Source organism: Balearica regulorum, chromosome 10, assembly GCF_011004875.1.
Source record: "Balearica regulorum gibbericeps isolate bBalReg1 chromosome 10, bBalReg1.pri, whole genome shotgun sequence".
Lineage (NCBI taxonomy): Eukaryota > Metazoa > Chordata > Aves > Gruiformes > Gruidae > Balearica > Balearica regulorum.
Window position 1 is genome coordinate 2,085,400 of NC_046193.1, and position 17,627 is coordinate 2,103,026.

A 17,627-nucleotide genomic window follows, 5' to 3' on the forward strand; every position below is an offset into this window, starting at 1 on the left:
TTACGGTCAGTTCATCACGCGGTGTTTCTGCCGCTTCTTCATCCTCAGGGGGAGGACTCCTCTCATCGTTCCCCTGCTCCAGCGTGGGGTCCCTCTCATGGGAGACAGTCCTTCACGACCTTCTCCAACGTGAATCTCTCCCACGGGCTACAGTCCTTCACGAACTGCTCCAGCGTGGGTCTCTCCCACGGGGTGCAGACCTTCAGGAGCAAATTGCTCCAGCGTGGGTCCCCCACGGGGTCACAAGTCCTGTCAGCAAACCTGCTCTGGCCTGGGCTCCTCTCTCCACGGGGCCACAGGTCCTGCCAGGAGCTTGCTCCAGCGCGGGCTTCCCACAAACAGCCAAATGAAAACCAGGCAGCCAAGCACCGAGTGCACAAAGGGACACCCAGCCCAAAGCCTGATGCTGCAACCAGAGGAGGCCAGGCAGCTTGCTGCAGAGCATCCATTTAATACAAGGCCTGCACTCAGAATATTACAAATTTAAAAAAAAAAAAAAAGAGGTGGGTGTGGCAGTGAGTTGGCCTCAAAGGTTTAACTCTGCTTTTGTCACCAACATTCTCGTAGTTCCTGTGTTTGCTTTGCTAGAGCATTTGTAGCCCACCACGAGCTTCAGTCCCTTTGATCAAAATCAGCTTTAAAAGCAGGCTCAGGCTTTGGGTCAGGCATTTAGATGCAAGCACTGACTAGGATTCAGCCAACAAAAGAACAGTTAGGTGCAGGCCACCCATACAGCTCTTTATATTAATGAGCACAAATCCTTTAGTCTTACAAACTGGGGTGTCCGTGTGGGATTTTTGCACCAAAAAAATGCTGAAGTGCAACGCTCAGAAAGTCTATACAGCACTATGGTAATGAAGAGAACACATGGTGAGACATTTGGCATCTAGTCTATAGAAGCGCCTCGACCCCTACATTTCATTAGGGGACATTACAATTTCTTTTAGAGCTGCTAAGCCAGCTGGCCAAAAATTGTTCTTCTTTTCTCACTCACTGCATGCTGACAGGCGAGTGAGTTAGTTGAACAGAAATTCTCCCCATTATCCCTGAGCATCAAAGCAAAGAACAAAAAAAAATAATTAAAAAAAAAAATCATTTTGTGGCCGATAGGCTTTTCTAAGAGCTTTGTAAGATTGAATCAACCAGTGCTATCAACATCAATTTTAACAAATATTTTTACTTCCAAAAGCATTGTGCTAAATTAAGAGCATCACACATTATCTGGCTTCCACAAAGTACAGGCCAGCGCAAAGGCAGGTGCCAGGGCCAGTACCCAAAGACCATTACCCTTACCTTCAAGACTGGTCCTGCCTTCCTGAGTGAGAATTCCCGAGGTTCATCTTTCAGAAGTCCTTGGAGCTTCTGTAGCTGAAACCTGGCTCTTGGCCCACGGACAGATAACTCAGCTGCTGTGGAGCACCGGTGAGCTTTCAGCTTGGTATCACCATACATAGTTTGCAGAATCTGCTTAGCATCTTCGCAAGGCCGACAACAGAAGAACCAGGCAATAGAAACCAATTAGATAGAAAAGAGAAGTTTTGGCTGTTTGAACTAAAAAAAAAGTAGGCTAAAAGGCTCGATTGCAACCATTCACACAAAGGATTCAACTAGAACAAATGATCCAGGTATTCAAATAATGGCTAGTGCCCACAAAGACAATCCACTGTCCTGTAGGCTCCGTAAAACACACATGAAAGTAGAATTGATCCTGACTGCCTCCAAAATCATTTCTCTGTAAGAGGCACTTGAGAAGAACTGCACTAAGCAAGTGTTTTGCAGGTTACACAGTAATGTGCAGCAGAAAAGCTGTAAAAGATGAAAGATTCCAGCAACCACAATAAAATTACTATTTTCTGCTTGTAAACATTCCAGTGAATCTCAAGATGCTTCTAGCTTTACAGAAGAATAAGCCAAGAAGGATCTATACCTTCCTGTCACATTTTACTATAGACAAAGGAACCAGGGTTAAGAAGTTAGATAAATGGAGGGGTAAAATTGGAGTATGGCCAAGGTCTTACGATGCCTCATTTGCTAGAGTACAAACAGTACAGTTTTGCTGTACATGGATCTCCTTGCTAAACCTCTTCGCATTCCAACTCCCTTCCTTGATGGCAGAACTGAACAAGCTTCGGCACCGTATGTCAGAGCTTCAAGTTAAAAGCTTTGTGATTAGTTAATTTTAACAGATCCATTACCAGTCCGTACGGCTGTTGTCATGAAGAGCTCAGGTGGTTTCTTGTAAAGATCAAAATCAACGTGCCGTTTGTCCCAGCTCCATCTATCTCGTGACAGCACTGGCTCCATGTTAGCATGCAGAGCATTCTCCTGCCATTTCTAAATGAAAATTAAATCCCTTTAGGAAGCCAGGCCAAAATCACCAGGGAGGAGTCACAAAAAATAAGTTAGCCAGATTATTGGGTAGTGATCTAACAGCTACCGTAACAGGATCTCGCCAAAGTCCAAACTTCACTACACAGGCTATTTCTCTCTGTAAGCAGTCTTTCAATTTGTTGTGTTTGATCCACAAATATCCGTTTCATGAGCAAGCTGCTGATGCTCTAGTACTGAGCTGTTAACTAACGCACAGGCACTTACAGTACACTTGAGAAATACCTGGCAGGGGACTCAATTTCATATTTATGTCACATTTCTCTGCAGTGATATAAGGGATCTGATGCACTTTCCTGTATTTCACGCACAGCTGCTAAACTCGCAGGCGAACGTGGACCATCCTTCTCGTCCACGTGACTCCGTGTCAGTATCTTCCTGCACGCAATGGGACAGACCCAGTTCAAAACCTAACTAGTTATTTATCTTTTCCAACAGTAAGAAATGGGCTGGCTGCACAGAATTGCCAGAACAGTAAGAGCTATATATCATCTCAAGGATAACCTTAAAGCACAGTGCTTTTAGAAAGCAGAAGCTGTCCTAGTGCTTCTAAAAATACAATCATGAGTATCAAACTCTTGGGGCCAAGAGCCCAGGTGTCCTGAGGAAGCAGGTGAGAGAAGCAGCACGTGCACGGGAATCATGGCAGGAATAGTCATCGTCACAATTTTGAAATAGAGTTCATCTTTTGTGCTCTGACTACCCACTGCGGAAATACTGTTAGAGTTTTTTTAGACAAAACTATCCTTCCTAAACTACAAATTAACTCCCACTGTCTGTTGTTAGCCCTGGAACTGCACAGTTTTAGGTAAAAGAGTGAAAGTAAAGGATAGCTGAGTCAGTACAGAAACTGTATGGAGATATTTTAGGAAACCGGAAGAACTCCAAGGACTTTTTTGCCTCCCAAGGGATAGCGTTAGAAAGATGTTCAGATTCTGTGTTTGAGAAGAAAACCAGAAATGGTTAAAGCAGCAACGTATCAAAACCAGACTGCTTCAGAATGGGATCCTAACAGCTTTCTGCTTGTGTTCCACCTTTCAGGTAACAGCAATGCTAAGTTCAGAATCAAGCTCCATTATCCACTACAGTGTTGGCCATTCCCGTGGGTCCCTGCTTGGGCAGGAGGAGCCTCCTTCCTCTTTTCTCACAGCTCCATGGCTAGCATTGATGCTACACAGCTACCGGTACTGCCCGGTTACACTTGGTGCCACTCAGGGTAAGATGTCAGCTCTCTTCCCCTCTCTCATCCCACCAGTAAGGTGCCAATGGTCAGCACAACATACTAGTCAACTGCTACTTTTTTTCTTTAATAAATAAAGTCTGAAAATTAAATGGCCACGAGCATATTCTTGCAAGATATGATACCGAGCCTCCAAGCATTCAGCTTGTTCCACTCTGCACTGTGACTGTGTTACACTAATTTGGTAGAATTTACTGATCCTGCACAAACCCCCCCAATTCTATTCCCTTTATTTCCTCATCTTGCCAATTCTGTTAACATCCAAATTTTCTTCCTAACGGCAGACCACATGTGCTTGAGTGTACACAATGCTGAAGACTGTTCAAAACAGGGAATTGTAAACTAGTCAAGTTGATGACCCAGTCAAATGGCAGAAAACTAGAAGCTAAATAGTAAAGAACAGGAGAAGGGAGAGAGGACACAGGGCAGGAAGAAACTGATAGAGAATGGAGGGGTGGAGGACAAACACCCCATAAAACTGTAACTACGAACCGTAAATAAAAGATGGAGGAAAAATAAGCAGTGAGGGAATTTGAAAACACAAAGGCTATAATTAGATTGGCAACTCCTGAAGAACAGCCTGGAATCCATTTGTCATGGAATGCAATATTATGATTTTTCTGACACTAGACCCCATTACATGTAAAACAAAGCACTCTGTAGTCCATTAATATTATTAATATCCAATTGATATTGGCAAATGGCTTTTCTGTATATGTTCAGGGTAGAATTTGTGTATCCAAACAAATATAGGTGTCACCCTCAAAAGAGCTGCCTAGGCTGTACCCCTCAAAAAAGACTTCCATATGCTAAAGCAGTCTGCCTCTTTCGAGTCTCCTAAAACACTTGCGTTCACTTTTGACTGTTCATTTCAGTTTTCTGTTACCTCACTTAGCTCCTCCAGACGTGCCTTATCAGGCCTCAGAGGGTGCAGGTTGCTTTCAATGCTGCTTTTAAATCTGGGAAATACAAATCCATCCGGTGACAGCCACATACTCTTGGATTTTGCAAAGGACTCCTTACAGGCAGCAACCACATCCACTGGGTCGAATGTGGCTGACAGACAGTCATGACAATAAGTGAATCTGTTCTTTGGTTCCTACAAAAAAAAAGAAATTTTGTTTGTTGTTAATGTGAATTCCCCTTTGCTGGGAGAGGAGCCTATAAGGTACAGAACCAGTATAATTTCTTTCCTTAAGACTCTAAGTCTGCAAGGAATTACAGATCAAAATTCTACAAAATATATATCATTAAATATTAAAAAGTGTTTTCAAATTTCATTCTATTATGATCCAATGATGGATATAATGACAAGTGGGATCTCTGTAAAATAATTACAGGAAGAAATATCTTTAATATTATTTGAGCAAAAAGAGAACTGTCATTCCTATCATGAAGAGGTTTCACAGAGCTATAGTAATTTGCACCAGCTGATACAAAAATAGCATTTGTTATTAAGATTCAAACCAGTCAGACAGACAAAAGGAGATAAATGTGATTATTCAAATGTGTTCTTCACATCGCTTAATACTGGATATGCCAACACTGCGATTACTTGAATTTCCCACTTACAAATGTGTGGGACTCAGAACTGAAGCGACCACCTAGGTTATCAAAGTGCGCAGTCAAAATGACAGCCCGAGTCACAGAGACAAGATAACTTGACTGTAATGAACAGCATTAAGAGCAGACTTTTACACCAGAGCACCTCTCAGAGTGAGATCTTTTTGGATACCAACTTCCCTTCCTACGCACTAACGTGGGAGTTATTAGTGTAAACCTATTCATCTATCTTTACAGCACTATCTACAGCAAGCAAAGGTCTTCCAGTTACGTGTCTCAATTCACCTTTGCCATTTCCTGGCGAAGGTGCTTCTTTGCAAGTTCCGCAGAATTCAGGCTCTGACAGCTGTAGTTAAAGACAGATTTGCCATCAACAGGAGAAATCCTGAAAGCTTCAAACTTTGGCTTTTTCATCTTTCCTTTGAGTTGGCATACAGCACCAATGTTAGCCTGCAAAGAGACATTACATCCGAGTTCTGTCTGAATTGGTAATTCAGAGTGTTCTGAAAAAATTATAAACAAGCAAACAATTCTGTAAACATTAAAAAAAAGCAAAAAGAAACCACTAAAAAATCTACATATAGATTTATTACACAACAGCTCTTTGTTAATAAAATACTCCACAGAAGACTCTATTAAAAAAAAAAAAAAAAGCACCATTTCACCCTTGCATATGACATTCTGCAAGACTAACGGCAGTAGACTGGAGGCAAGCACTCACCAGAGCGACTTCTACTTACAGATCTCAATAGCTGTCCTGGAGAGCTTCAAACGAAGTAAGATTAGTTCTTTCATTTCTATGATTCCATTTAAACCCCAGCAAATACAGTGACATGAGAAACACCATTCATTAGGACTCTTCAAATTTCTGTACTGGCACAGCATAATTAAACCCTCATACCTTTTCGTTGACTTCAGAACGTCATTCTACTGTTTTCATGGTAATTATGGCTTTGAATTCAGACTCTGCCACAACAGGTAATTACAGCAAGAGAGTAAAATTGCATTTTGGTTGTCACTTCCCTGTGCATCCATTTCCCTTTTTTTTCTTTTTTTTTTTTTTTTTTTTAATCAAAAAGCCTGAAAGGTTACTTTACCTGCTATTAAAAAAGAATTTCATTTTCTTTTCTACAGAGTACTTCCCAGTTCCTCTATTACCCTCTGGATTCAAAAGCATGTATAAAATGAAAACTGGTTAAAACATGTATACTGGGAAGACTGCTAACTTTATACAAATAACAAAGTAACTCTATACATAACCTATACAGAATGATTAGGTCCAAAAGCTGTGCTGCTCTCATCCTCCTACGATGTTATAAACACAAGCACCAGGAACAATTACTTAAGATTACTTCTTTTTTTTTTTTACAATTACTTCTTTTCTAGCTTCATGTAATACTCCTTTATCAACAGTTTGACTGAAAAAGGAAACACTTAGGAGTTCAATTACCTTCACTATCTCCAAGACAGGAATACAGATTTCCACATATCAGGCAAAACCTCTTTGTATTAAAATATATACAGGAAAAAAACATTCAGAACTATTCTTCACAAACCATGGGATCGCTGAAGTCCTCAACTAAGCAATATATTCCAAAAAACAATCCAGATTCCCAGGAAACATGTGGGATAGCCCTTCTTTGATGCCTATGTTTACAGGAAAGGGTTTCGTTTCAATGTATTTTCCCTGAAGCAACAGAAGGGATGGATGGACAATGGTAATAAGCCAAAAGAGGTTCTAAAATTCTTCACCATTTCCTTAAAACTCAGCTCACTTCTGTCTGCAATTGCTGGTTTTATTTAGTCAAGAATAAATGCCATTCTGGTTGCCCAAAGGCAAGCAGGTCTTTCACATGGAGGGAGAAGAAAGCACAATTTTCACATGCGCTTAGCTGGCTCGGTCTCCGGCGAGCATCTGAAGCCTGGATGACATGATAAAGCACAACAGGGGAGCCATGGAGAAGAAAGAGACAAATAAAAATAGGAACCAAACCCAAAAATAAAGTACAAGTCCTTTAAATAATCCGTTTCCTTATCACTCACATGCTCTCTCCTCTGTTTACCTGTAAGCATTAGAATTGTTTTCCCCTTTGAGAAGCAATTAAATTTGCAATTCGACTTTTGCAAAGTAAAATTACCCTGCACTTTTTATAATATTTGCACAATACCTACAAACACCTTGCCAAAAGTTTTTAAGTCTAATGAGTCATTATTTCAGGAGAAGAAGGAGGTGTTGATTAAGGATATGAAGTTTTGCCTCTTGCATATCGTGAACTACTCACCCTAATATGGTTTCTCTCAAAAGACATCCCGTCTGCTATTTCTTTCTTCCGCTGCACACACACTTCGTTGTAGTTATCTAATGGAGAATATACTGCCTGTTTCACTTCGTTAACTTTTCCTGGTACTGTATAATCATCAGAGGAAACCAAGAGTAAAGGAGGTTTCTGAGTGAAGAGATCCTCATCAGTTAGGGGAACTCCATACTCACGACTCAAGACTGTGATCATCTCTGCTGAGGGCAGCAGATCCCCATGAATTACGTCCTTCAACCTCTTACTGTGACAGAGGTAACTGAGCCTACAAATAGACATCAACATTTTATTAGTTTGCGAAAACTTTACTGCCATCAAATCACTACAGTTAATGTTACTGTGGAAAAACTATCCAACCTTCTTGAAACATCTGTTTATTAGGAGGTTCGGGTCAGTCCTTTGTGCTGGCATTTAGCAGCAATAAAGAAGGTTAGCAGTTTAATAAACCTACTAGGAAAATTCTAGGAATGCTGCCGTCACTAGATTTAGCTGCAAGTTAATGATTAGCTGCTGAATTTCTCGAGCCTCTGGCTGGAAAGGCAATGAAGCGAGGTCCCTTCATGCACACTGGTTCTAGGGTATGACCCATCCTGCCTTACCTCTCTTTTATGCCTCGTTCTGATCAAATTTCATTCTACATGCTATTCACGACAACGCTTACCTCACAGCTGATTTCATTCACTAAATTTGGCCTGCAAAGCCTGGTGGTAACACAAAAGCAGTTCCAAATAGATGACAGCTATTGAACACCATACACACGCTTTGTATACATGCACTTAAATTCAATTCTCAGCCTCTCTGGCTCAGGCCATAGCAAAGGCCACAAAATAAAGCGATTTATCTAATAGCTGAACATCACATTACGATTCCTTGCTACAACTGGAAATGTATTAACTCATTTATCACATAGCTGTTCTTTATTTGGGGGAGGGTAACCTTACAGAGTACTGTAAAAGAAGTGAATTGTAAAATTACTACAACATTATTTTCTTACCATTACTTCTGAACAACACATACAACAGATAAATAACATTCATTTCAAAGTTGCATCAGCATTAACGACACTGAAACTGAGTTTATATCGGTAACGTTAAAAATTAAATTGGACACTGTGCATATGGATCACGTGAATTAATTTTTCTACAGTTACAACTAATTTCTGGAAGCAGCAGTTTCTGCTGTGCACACATTAAACCAGTGACTGACCACAGCAAACCAAAACCCAATAAAACAGGAGTTCTACGAGTCAGAGACTGCTCTTGAACACAGTTCGCAGTCTGTATACTCCAGTGAAGAATTTATTAGCATTTCTCTGAATAATTACAGACCCAGCAGAATGAGGGCATGGCAAAAAGGACTAACACCCAATGCCCAGCAGACGTGATTCACTCATCTGTGATGGTGGGTTGCTGAAAAGAGCTGGTGTTGGAAGGACGTTGTCTCAGCCACACAAGATGCTTTTAACTGAGGTTCTCTCTGATTTTATAGCAACGAGTACTATGAAGTATCGTAATCCTTCCTGCAGCTTCCCTTCTCTTTACTGGAAAAAGAACCCCTGCCATTTAAAATTATTCCACTCATCCCAAAACCTTCACTTACACTGCAAGAACCTGAGCTACAGCTATCTAGCAAGTTGGGCGCAGCAGCCAACCTGCTGATTTAATTTTGTTTTTTTTTTTTGACAAGAGATACTACAATAGAATTTCACAAGAAAATTAACTACCAAGTATCTAAAATATGCAGTATTATGTTATTTTCTACCTCAAATATTGCTGGCACATAGCTAAAGGAAGAGAAGTATTTACCAACCATTATTGAAGAAAAAAAGAAAAAGAAAAAAAGTACTTTTAAGGACATCACAGTGATGGCCATCAGTCACTTTCATATTGTATTCTTTTCCACACCATCTCACAGAACGAACACAAAACAAATTACAGATATGTGAAGAGGTACCCAAGTTACATGCAGATCATTAGAATGAATATACTTCAGAACTTTAAGCATAAAGGCCTGGCTCTTCATTAGCTTAACGATGTTAGGTTTCATTAGTCATCAGCAAATAAACAGTTCTTGAACTTGAATGGCTCAGCCAACAAGGGGAAACAGATAGGTACACTAAACCAGCTTGCTAGATCAGAGGTGTACTGCATTCATCTGCCAGCAACTGCCTTGACATATAAAAAATAAAACTTGTAGTAGATGGGTAATCCACATGTAATACACATTATTGATCACATTTTACCAAAAAGCAAGCATGTGGGAGGGCAAGGGGGAAAGTTGCCATGAGATCATGTGCATATTATTGCACATTAACAAGAATTTTTTATGAAATCAGTTTGATGTCTAGGAGACATTCATTCTCTCTTGTCTCAGGACTCAATGTCCCCATTCATTTTAAGTACGCTTTGCAGGATTTTGGTTCAGAAGTTAATCTAAACTAGTCAGTTTATTTCTAGCAAGAAAGCAAGCAATCATAGTTCATCTCTGCTTTCTACATCCAAGCTGCTCCTATCAAAGATGGATGGTACCTTTTTCCATCTCTCAATAGATATGTCTTAATTTACAAATAAACAAAAAAAACATGCATAGAAATTTTTTTCATAAATTAGCAAAATAGAGAGAGAAGTATGCACATAAGACTTCGCTCACTTTCTTTTTCTTTAATCCATCTCATGAGATGTAATGTCAGAGATGCTTTAAGGCAAACGGCTGTGAATACCTGCATGCTGATAAAGTCAGCACCCTGGCAGAGATGCAGCAATAAATCATGCAACAACCCCCCCAAAAAAGCCAGGAACAGGAAACATTCTCCCAACTCTCACAAAACTCTTCCTTTCTCTAGTCACCTTAGGAAAACTGGTTTCAGAATTCCCCACTTAGTTCAAGTGACTTTCTGGATCTATCAAGTCTTATTTGCCCTCCTCCTTTACTCCACCTCCATGAGAACAGAACAGAGAAGTAAATCCTTCCCAGCTGATCCTTCTGATACTGGAATTTTCTCCTTCTTCAATGTGTATTATATTCAGATATTTTCTGATACACTATCCTACTGATACACCTCTCTCCTCTTCTTTACAAAGTATAAAGTCCTGCCCACACTAAAAGTGGGCCCACCAATATCTAGTTACCACCACATCAGCAGTTAAAAAACCATGTTCTTCTGTCTTACCATAACTGATGTAAAATCTGAATTACTCATCAGGCCCACAGACTGCTTTCATCACAGAAAAGATATCCAAGAGTATTATTTTTTTTGTATCAAATATTCACTCTACTTTGCTAACATTTCATTTCTTGATTTCTTGACTACGAATATGGATGACTCATACCTGGACAAGGCTTGGAAACAGGCCCAAGGAACCATACCTCTGACATAAAGCAGAGGCTGTTTTGTTATAGTGCAGAGGGGCTTACAGAGGCGGAAATGATAAAAGATAGCTTCCAGGTCTGTATACAGGCGTTGATGGAAAGACAGTTGTGAGTTATATAGTATTTCCAGTTGTCCATCTTCATGTCTGTAAGCCCTGTAACAAAGCAGCCCAATGACAAGGTTAAAACCATCAGCCCGGGACTCAGGTTTCCTCAGTTCTGCAGTACAATTGCTCTCCCTAATGAAACTGCTTCACGTTTGTCCTTTAGGTGGAGCCTCTTCCTACACAGCTTTCATTTCACATGAACTGTTCTAAAAAATCACGAAGAAAATATCAAAACTGAGTTGCATATGTTTCCTTTTTAAGTCACACGGCAAACATTTGAAAGGAAGCTCACCTCTGTTTCATCGGTGCTGTGCCCCTTACCAGCCTTATTATAGCTACAAAAGTATTATATAAAACATTTCTATTGCAAATGCCAAAATTCATACCGTAGCAGTAAAACAAAGCTTCAATTTAGTTCACAGGTAAGCACTGATAAGAGACAAGTTTTCATGCAATTAATAATTTCAGTAACTGCAATGAAGTGCCTTGCATTAAATAAATAAATAAAAACAACAAACCACAGGAAAGCTTTAACAACATGCTGCAGTGCTGGAAAAAGTATCAATTGGTTTTTAAGCATGAAATTTGAGGGAGACATTCACTTTGAATTTGTCACATTTCTTCAAAGGAAGAAACAGCTTGAAGTCCAGCCTCCTCATGGTGACCAGTTTTGGTTTATGTTTTGTTACTATGGCGTAACAAGACAAAGATGAGAAGATTATGCCTCAAGTGAAGCAGCCACTAGGACTCATATCCATTAACAGAAAGCATCAGCTATGTACTTGCCCATATATCTGTGTATAGAAAGGGATGGGGGAGGTATAAATCAAATTAAAATCTCTGAATCTAAGGAAATGACTGGTGAAAAACCTCAAACTCTCTTACCTTTCAAAGTGTTTATCCCAGAGTTTCTTGATTGCTTTGTCTTTTAATCCCTCCAAGACAAAGAGATGAGTTGCTCCATCCAGTAAGTGAAAACCAGTAACAATATCCAACTCAGAAACTTTCTCAAGTGTGATTTTCAGTTTTAATGCAGCAAGAGCCATTCCGATTAAGTGTACAGGATAGCAGCCCAGCTGGAGGGCTTTAGCATTGATTTCTGTAATCTCTTCCATCAAATCATGTAATAACAATGAATTATTGTAGTCAAAAATGTAGATTATACAACCGTATGGGCAACTCGTGACTTGAGCATCATCAGCTTCTGTGTGCACTCCCAATGGCACAGCTATTTCCACTCTTACTTTCAAAAGTGAGTCTGATTCTAGGTAATGTCCCATAGGTAACAGGGAAGAACTACTCGTGGATTCTGTTATTTTCCTATTTTTATCCTCCTCATTGAAAGCAGATGTATTTGGAGCTGAACAGTTATGGATGGGAGCACTGATAGTCAAGTACTTTTTACCCAACAGTAAATCAGTTAGACTGACTTTAGCTACCCCATGCGGATGCCACACTTTGCTCTTCGTAAAAGAATTACAGACTGTGGATGTGCAAGCAAGGAAGCTCACCTTACCCACTTTTTCATCAGCTTCATCCTCCCCAAACAAACACGGCTTTTTTGTGTCATTTTCCATGTTTCTATCCCGGTCATGAACTTCAATCTCCAAAGGTGGACCTCTAAGGTACCTCTGTAATTCCCCAGGTTTCATTGTCCCTGTTAGAAGTACATTAACATCCTTAAAGTAGATGTGAGTTCCATGGATTTGTCCGTGAGTTTGATGAGGTGGGAAGTTGTGAAATTTGTATTTGCAGTAGGTAGGAACACATAATCTCTAAAGAACAAAAAACAGGGAGAAACAAATATTTGTAGCATTAACCTTTTTCCTTTTTATTTTTAACCTCACAGAACAATCAGTTTTTCTGGTAGATAAGGTATGGGGGATGAACTTCATGGCACAAATTATGGTCTTCCAGGGCAGCAGAGAGGCCATTCTACATGCCTGGATCCTGGGTTTAGGGAATATACTGTCCCCTTCATTTGCCCATCCTCAACTTTGTTGACTTTCGAAATATGTCAGAAAAACTCCTTGTTTCTAGCTCATTAAGGGAGCATGCTGGGGACTGCAATGGCTCCTAGATTTTTTTTTTTGTTTCTCTCTATGCATTCATCTGTAGGATTTGAGGCCTAAAATAAAGGCCTAAAGCTAGAAGTTAGGAAATTCAACAAATATCCAGAGATACTGTACGGAATGGACTGTACGATCTGCATTATTAGCCATTTGTTTACCAATCTGGGGAAGCAAATAGGGGGATTCATTCCACAATGCTTGTAGTAAGCACCCAGCAGCATTACAGTGGAGTGCATGCAGTGGAGGCTGCCTGGCAAGGACTATCCTGCCAATTCCAAATCTGAAACAGTTCATTATTTCATACGGTACCCCACTTGGCAAGGGAAACAAAATCAAAACGTCTGTGGTCACTCTGCAGGTTGAGTTAGAAACTACAGAGTGGTTTTGTCTCCATTATTTATCATGTTGCACAGTTACTGATGTTTTTTCCCGTTTCTCTTCATAAATGCTAAGCCAATTCACCTAGTTCATCATAAGCCCTGCAGTGTAAAACTCCACCCCAGAACTGTGAGTGTATTACAAAGTTCCCAACATAATATTATTAAACTATTTTCACAATACCAACAACAAAACATCCTAGTAATGTTAAGGTTCAGGCTGATGCAGCTTAGACCGGATCTTTCCGGTTATAATTCCACCTCAGCTGAGGATCAAGAAAATAGCTCCTGAAATCAACAGTCTTTGACCTTAATTTCATTTTCACATCAATCATATATAGTAGTCAGAAAAGAGCCTCTTTAAAATAGCACTTCTTTAAGCCTAAAAATGCAACCATTTGAAAAGAGAATATATTTTGTAGCTCATCTCTCAAAATGTACAAATATAAGACCAAAAATCTTAAACTATATTCTCACCAATATAGAACTTTTTTTGTGCACAGCATTTTTAAGATATGAAACATTCACTGTTTTCTTAAGTTAAATACTTTTAACACAGGAATAGAAGTTGTTCTAATGAGCAAGTCAACACGTGCTGACTTGTCAGCAAATTGTTGCAACTGAACTAGATCGTCTCTGGCTTACTCAGGATCCACTGCTCAGAAATCAAAATGAGATGACTATATAGAAATTATTGCCCTTGGAATACACAGGGATTGCTGTCTTGCTGTCAGCCTATGATAACATAGGCATAATCTGGCCACATGTGTTTCAGGAAACACATTAGTCATATTCTCCAATTTTGCTACTTCTTAGGAAATTTATCTTTAAAACCATGCCCATATTTTAAGCAAAGCTACTTGAGGGTAACAAATTCTTTCAGAAAGAAGTAGCAGTATGTGTTACCTGCAGCACTTCTATTGGTACAGGTGTGTTTGGGAGGCAGGTAGCCGAATTAATCCTTATAATCAGTGGATTCAATTCATGCCTTTGTCTTTCAGACAGAAGAGGTGTTTCCACAGTGAAAGTCACATAAGCATCTAAAACTTTAGGACTGTTTTCTGCCAGACGACTGATCACTGACTTTTCTCCTTTTTAAACATACAAGATTAAATACTGTTATAGAAGCAATCCCACCAAGGCACACATATTTTATGCAATTCATTACAAATCTCCACTGAACTTATATTAAAATAAAACAAAAGTATTGGCTTAGCTGCTTCAAATATTATTTCTTTTTTACAGTAAGGAAGAAAATAGTCCCCAAAGCAGCATCAGAACCCCTCCTTCGGCTAACTGCTCAAAGCACACAGAAGTTTATTTCTGTTTGAAGCTGTAAATATACAGTTCACATAAACACAAAAATTAAAGCAGTTCAGAGACTTCTCATCAAAATTAAACTCTTTGTTAAAGGTAAACAAGCACCTTTAAACAAACTGGCTTCTTGGCAAGCAGCTTTGCCACATCCATACGCTCAGCAGCTGAGTTCCATGCTGCATGACATAGCGCTATTTCTGTCTGCACGCACAGAACAAAGGGGAGATTTAATTCACTACACACAACAATAGGACAAGATATATTAATAATTAATGTTGATGTAGTCACAGGCAGAAAAGCACAGAAATAACCCACTCTACTCTGACCAATATCCCACTTTCAACACATTCTCAATCAAAGAACTTAGATGTACAATGGTGATGGAGAACTACGATGCAGAGTTATTTCTGACATCCTGTCCTTCAGAGCACACCGACTTCTGAACATATGTCAGCCCCCCCCCAGATCAAAACCAAATCCCAAATCTCTCTTAACCAGCCAGCTTTCCTCCAGAACATGAAATTCTCTAGAGGTCTTTGAAGACAGTTTCCTCCAGGCAGACCCACCAGCACAGGTGGGTCAGAGGAGGAGACACAGAGTAGACCCAGCATGTCGCTCTCACCCTGCCCCTTCCTACCACAATATTACCTGAGAGGAGAGGCATGAGCTCTAACTGCAGTGAAGCAATGCCATATTTCTTTGCCGTAGTAGCACCAATATTTCTTTTAGGACTAGAACCTCTTCTACCTGTTGATGGAAGGCAGGGTCGGACTGAGTAGGAAGGATAGAACAGTTTGTTGCAATTAATCAAAGAAATGATTTCAAATTTACTGCAGTAGATGGCATAATTCAGTATCATCCTTAGAAAAAGACATCAATTACACACTTTCACACCAACTTAGGCTAGTATTTCAATATGCTCAAATTTCCATTGCACAGTCCACTATACTATATATAGAATCTCTGCTTGACAAGAAAGTTAAGTTTGCAACAGCAACCATTAGAAGTTCATTGAATTATCAAAATAAAATTTATCTTTGCCACCTTACTATTCTCTCTTTGCACATATGCATTATGACACATGTATGGTACTCTTTGCAATAGGTATTCTATTGTTTCCAGAAACCTGTATTGTATAACTTCACAACTACAAAACAGGAATATTGTCATTCCTCTACCTCACAAGGATACCATGAAGATAAATTCATTAATATTTTTCATTTTCTCAGAGGCTGAGTTAATTATTCCCAAAATTCCTTTCGTCCAGATCTAGTCTTTACCCAACCGGTAAAAGCACGGTCAGTCCCAGCCTCAAGTAATTAAATTCTAGCTTCAGATGCTTTGTTCAATCAGTTAATTAAGAGAGTACAGAATTTCAGCACAAGTAGTTTAAGTCTGACAAAAAATGTAGCAAGTGATCACAGCAACTTTAAAGAACTGTAGCAATATTACTGCTGCTGGTCCTGGTTTATTATTATTCCTGTAATAAAAAGAATGGCAGAATGTTTTAACGACAAATTTAACACTCAAATGGAAGGAAAGAGAGGTATGCAACATATTACTAAAGTTTTATCTTTTAATAACAATAGTAATGTGACAAGAAATATTAGCAGTACTAAAATGACACTGGGCAAAAACCAGTCCACTCTGAATTGAAGTAAAATGATAACCCACTGTCCTGGTTTGGGCAGGGGTAGAGTTAATTGTCTTCCTAGCAGCTGGTACCCTGCTCTGTTTGGGATTTAGGGTGAGAATAATGTTGATAACACATCAGTATCTTGGTTGTTGCTAGGCAATGTTTACACCAAGTCAAGGACTTTTCAGCTTCTCAAACTGCCTCATGGTGAGGAAGCTGGAGGTGCACAAGAAGCTGGGAGGGGACACGGCCAGGACAGCTGACCCCAACTGACCAAAGGGATAGTCCCTACCGCATGACATCATGCTCAGTCCATAACTTGGGGGAAGCTGGCCAGCAGCTGGGACCACGGCTTGGGAACTAGCTGGGCATCGGTGGTCTGTGGGTGGTGGGCAATTGTGCTGTGCATCCCGTGTTTTGTATATTCTATTATTATTATCATTATTATCTTCGTTTTTGGTCATATTAAACTGTTGTTACCTCAACCCATGAGTTTTACCTCTTTTCTGATTCCCTCCTCCATCCCACTAAGGGGGGCGGAGCAAGCGAACGGCTCCATGGTTGTTTTAGCTGCCTGACGGGTTAAACCACAACACCCGCACAGAGAACTCCCTACAAAGGGTGTAACTATTTATCAAAAGCTTGTAAATGAAAAGTTCCAACTGCCTTAATTTTGAACGAAATTGTGTAAGTTTGAGAGATAACCATGTAGAACTGATCGCGTAAGTCATGGGTCTCCAGAGCCATGGGAAAGACAGACCAAACCAGAGCCACAAGGTAAACAGAGCAGATGTGGTTCAGGGTTAAGCTCCTCAAACACACCCCTGTGCTGCAACCTGAGGTGCCTGCCACCATCTGCACACACACAGGAGGGCTCCAAAACGCCTGCCCGTTCCTCTGCACGCCCGGTTTTGCGTCAGTGTTACTAGTCTTCAAAAGGTCTGTCCATAAAAGCAGGAGTACCAAACTGCCACAGTGGACAGCAACAGAAGACGATTGTCAAGTAAAGATTTGGTTGACACTATCAATGCATTCGCTACTTTGATAGAACAATACTACAACTGAATATTATCATTCGTGCCCGGTGATGCTTATTGATAAGCGAATGTACTTTTCGTAATGTGTACTGGGAGCAGTATGTACTGCGACCCTGAGATGTCGTGCTAGTTTTTGGTCAGACAAGCGTGCTATTTAACACGGGTGAGTTAATATACACTCTAGTGTCCATTGTTGCAGTGGTTAT

General features: G+C 40.1%; 1 protein-coding gene across 1 annotated transcript in view; it reads right to left on the reverse strand.

Annotated features, from left to right (window-relative positions):
- The window catches only part of CFAP92 (cilia and flagella associated protein 92 (putative)), a 48,151-nt gene that overhangs the window by 4,874 nt on the left and 25,650 nt on the right, over window positions 1-17,627 (reverse strand). The window contains exons 8-17 of the mRNA XM_075762591.1: window positions 15,397-15,495; window positions 14,338-14,522; window positions 11,868-12,757; window positions 10,836-11,030; window positions 7,474-7,771; window positions 6,642-6,693; window positions 5,477-5,907; window positions 4,515-4,727; window positions 2,196-2,334; window positions 1,294-1,475 (exon numbers count right to left, since the gene is read on the reverse strand). Of these exons, the coding sequence (XP_075618706.1) occupies window positions 1,294-1,475; window positions 2,196-2,334; window positions 4,515-4,727; window positions 5,477-5,907; window positions 6,642-6,693; window positions 7,474-7,771; window positions 10,836-11,030; window positions 11,868-12,757; window positions 14,338-14,522; window positions 15,397-15,495 (2,684 nt within the window). The remainder of the gene's footprint in view (window positions 1-1,293; window positions 1,476-2,195; window positions 2,335-4,514; window positions 4,728-5,476; window positions 5,908-6,641; window positions 6,694-7,473; window positions 7,772-10,835; window positions 11,031-11,867; window positions 12,758-14,337; window positions 14,523-15,396; window positions 15,496-17,627) is intronic.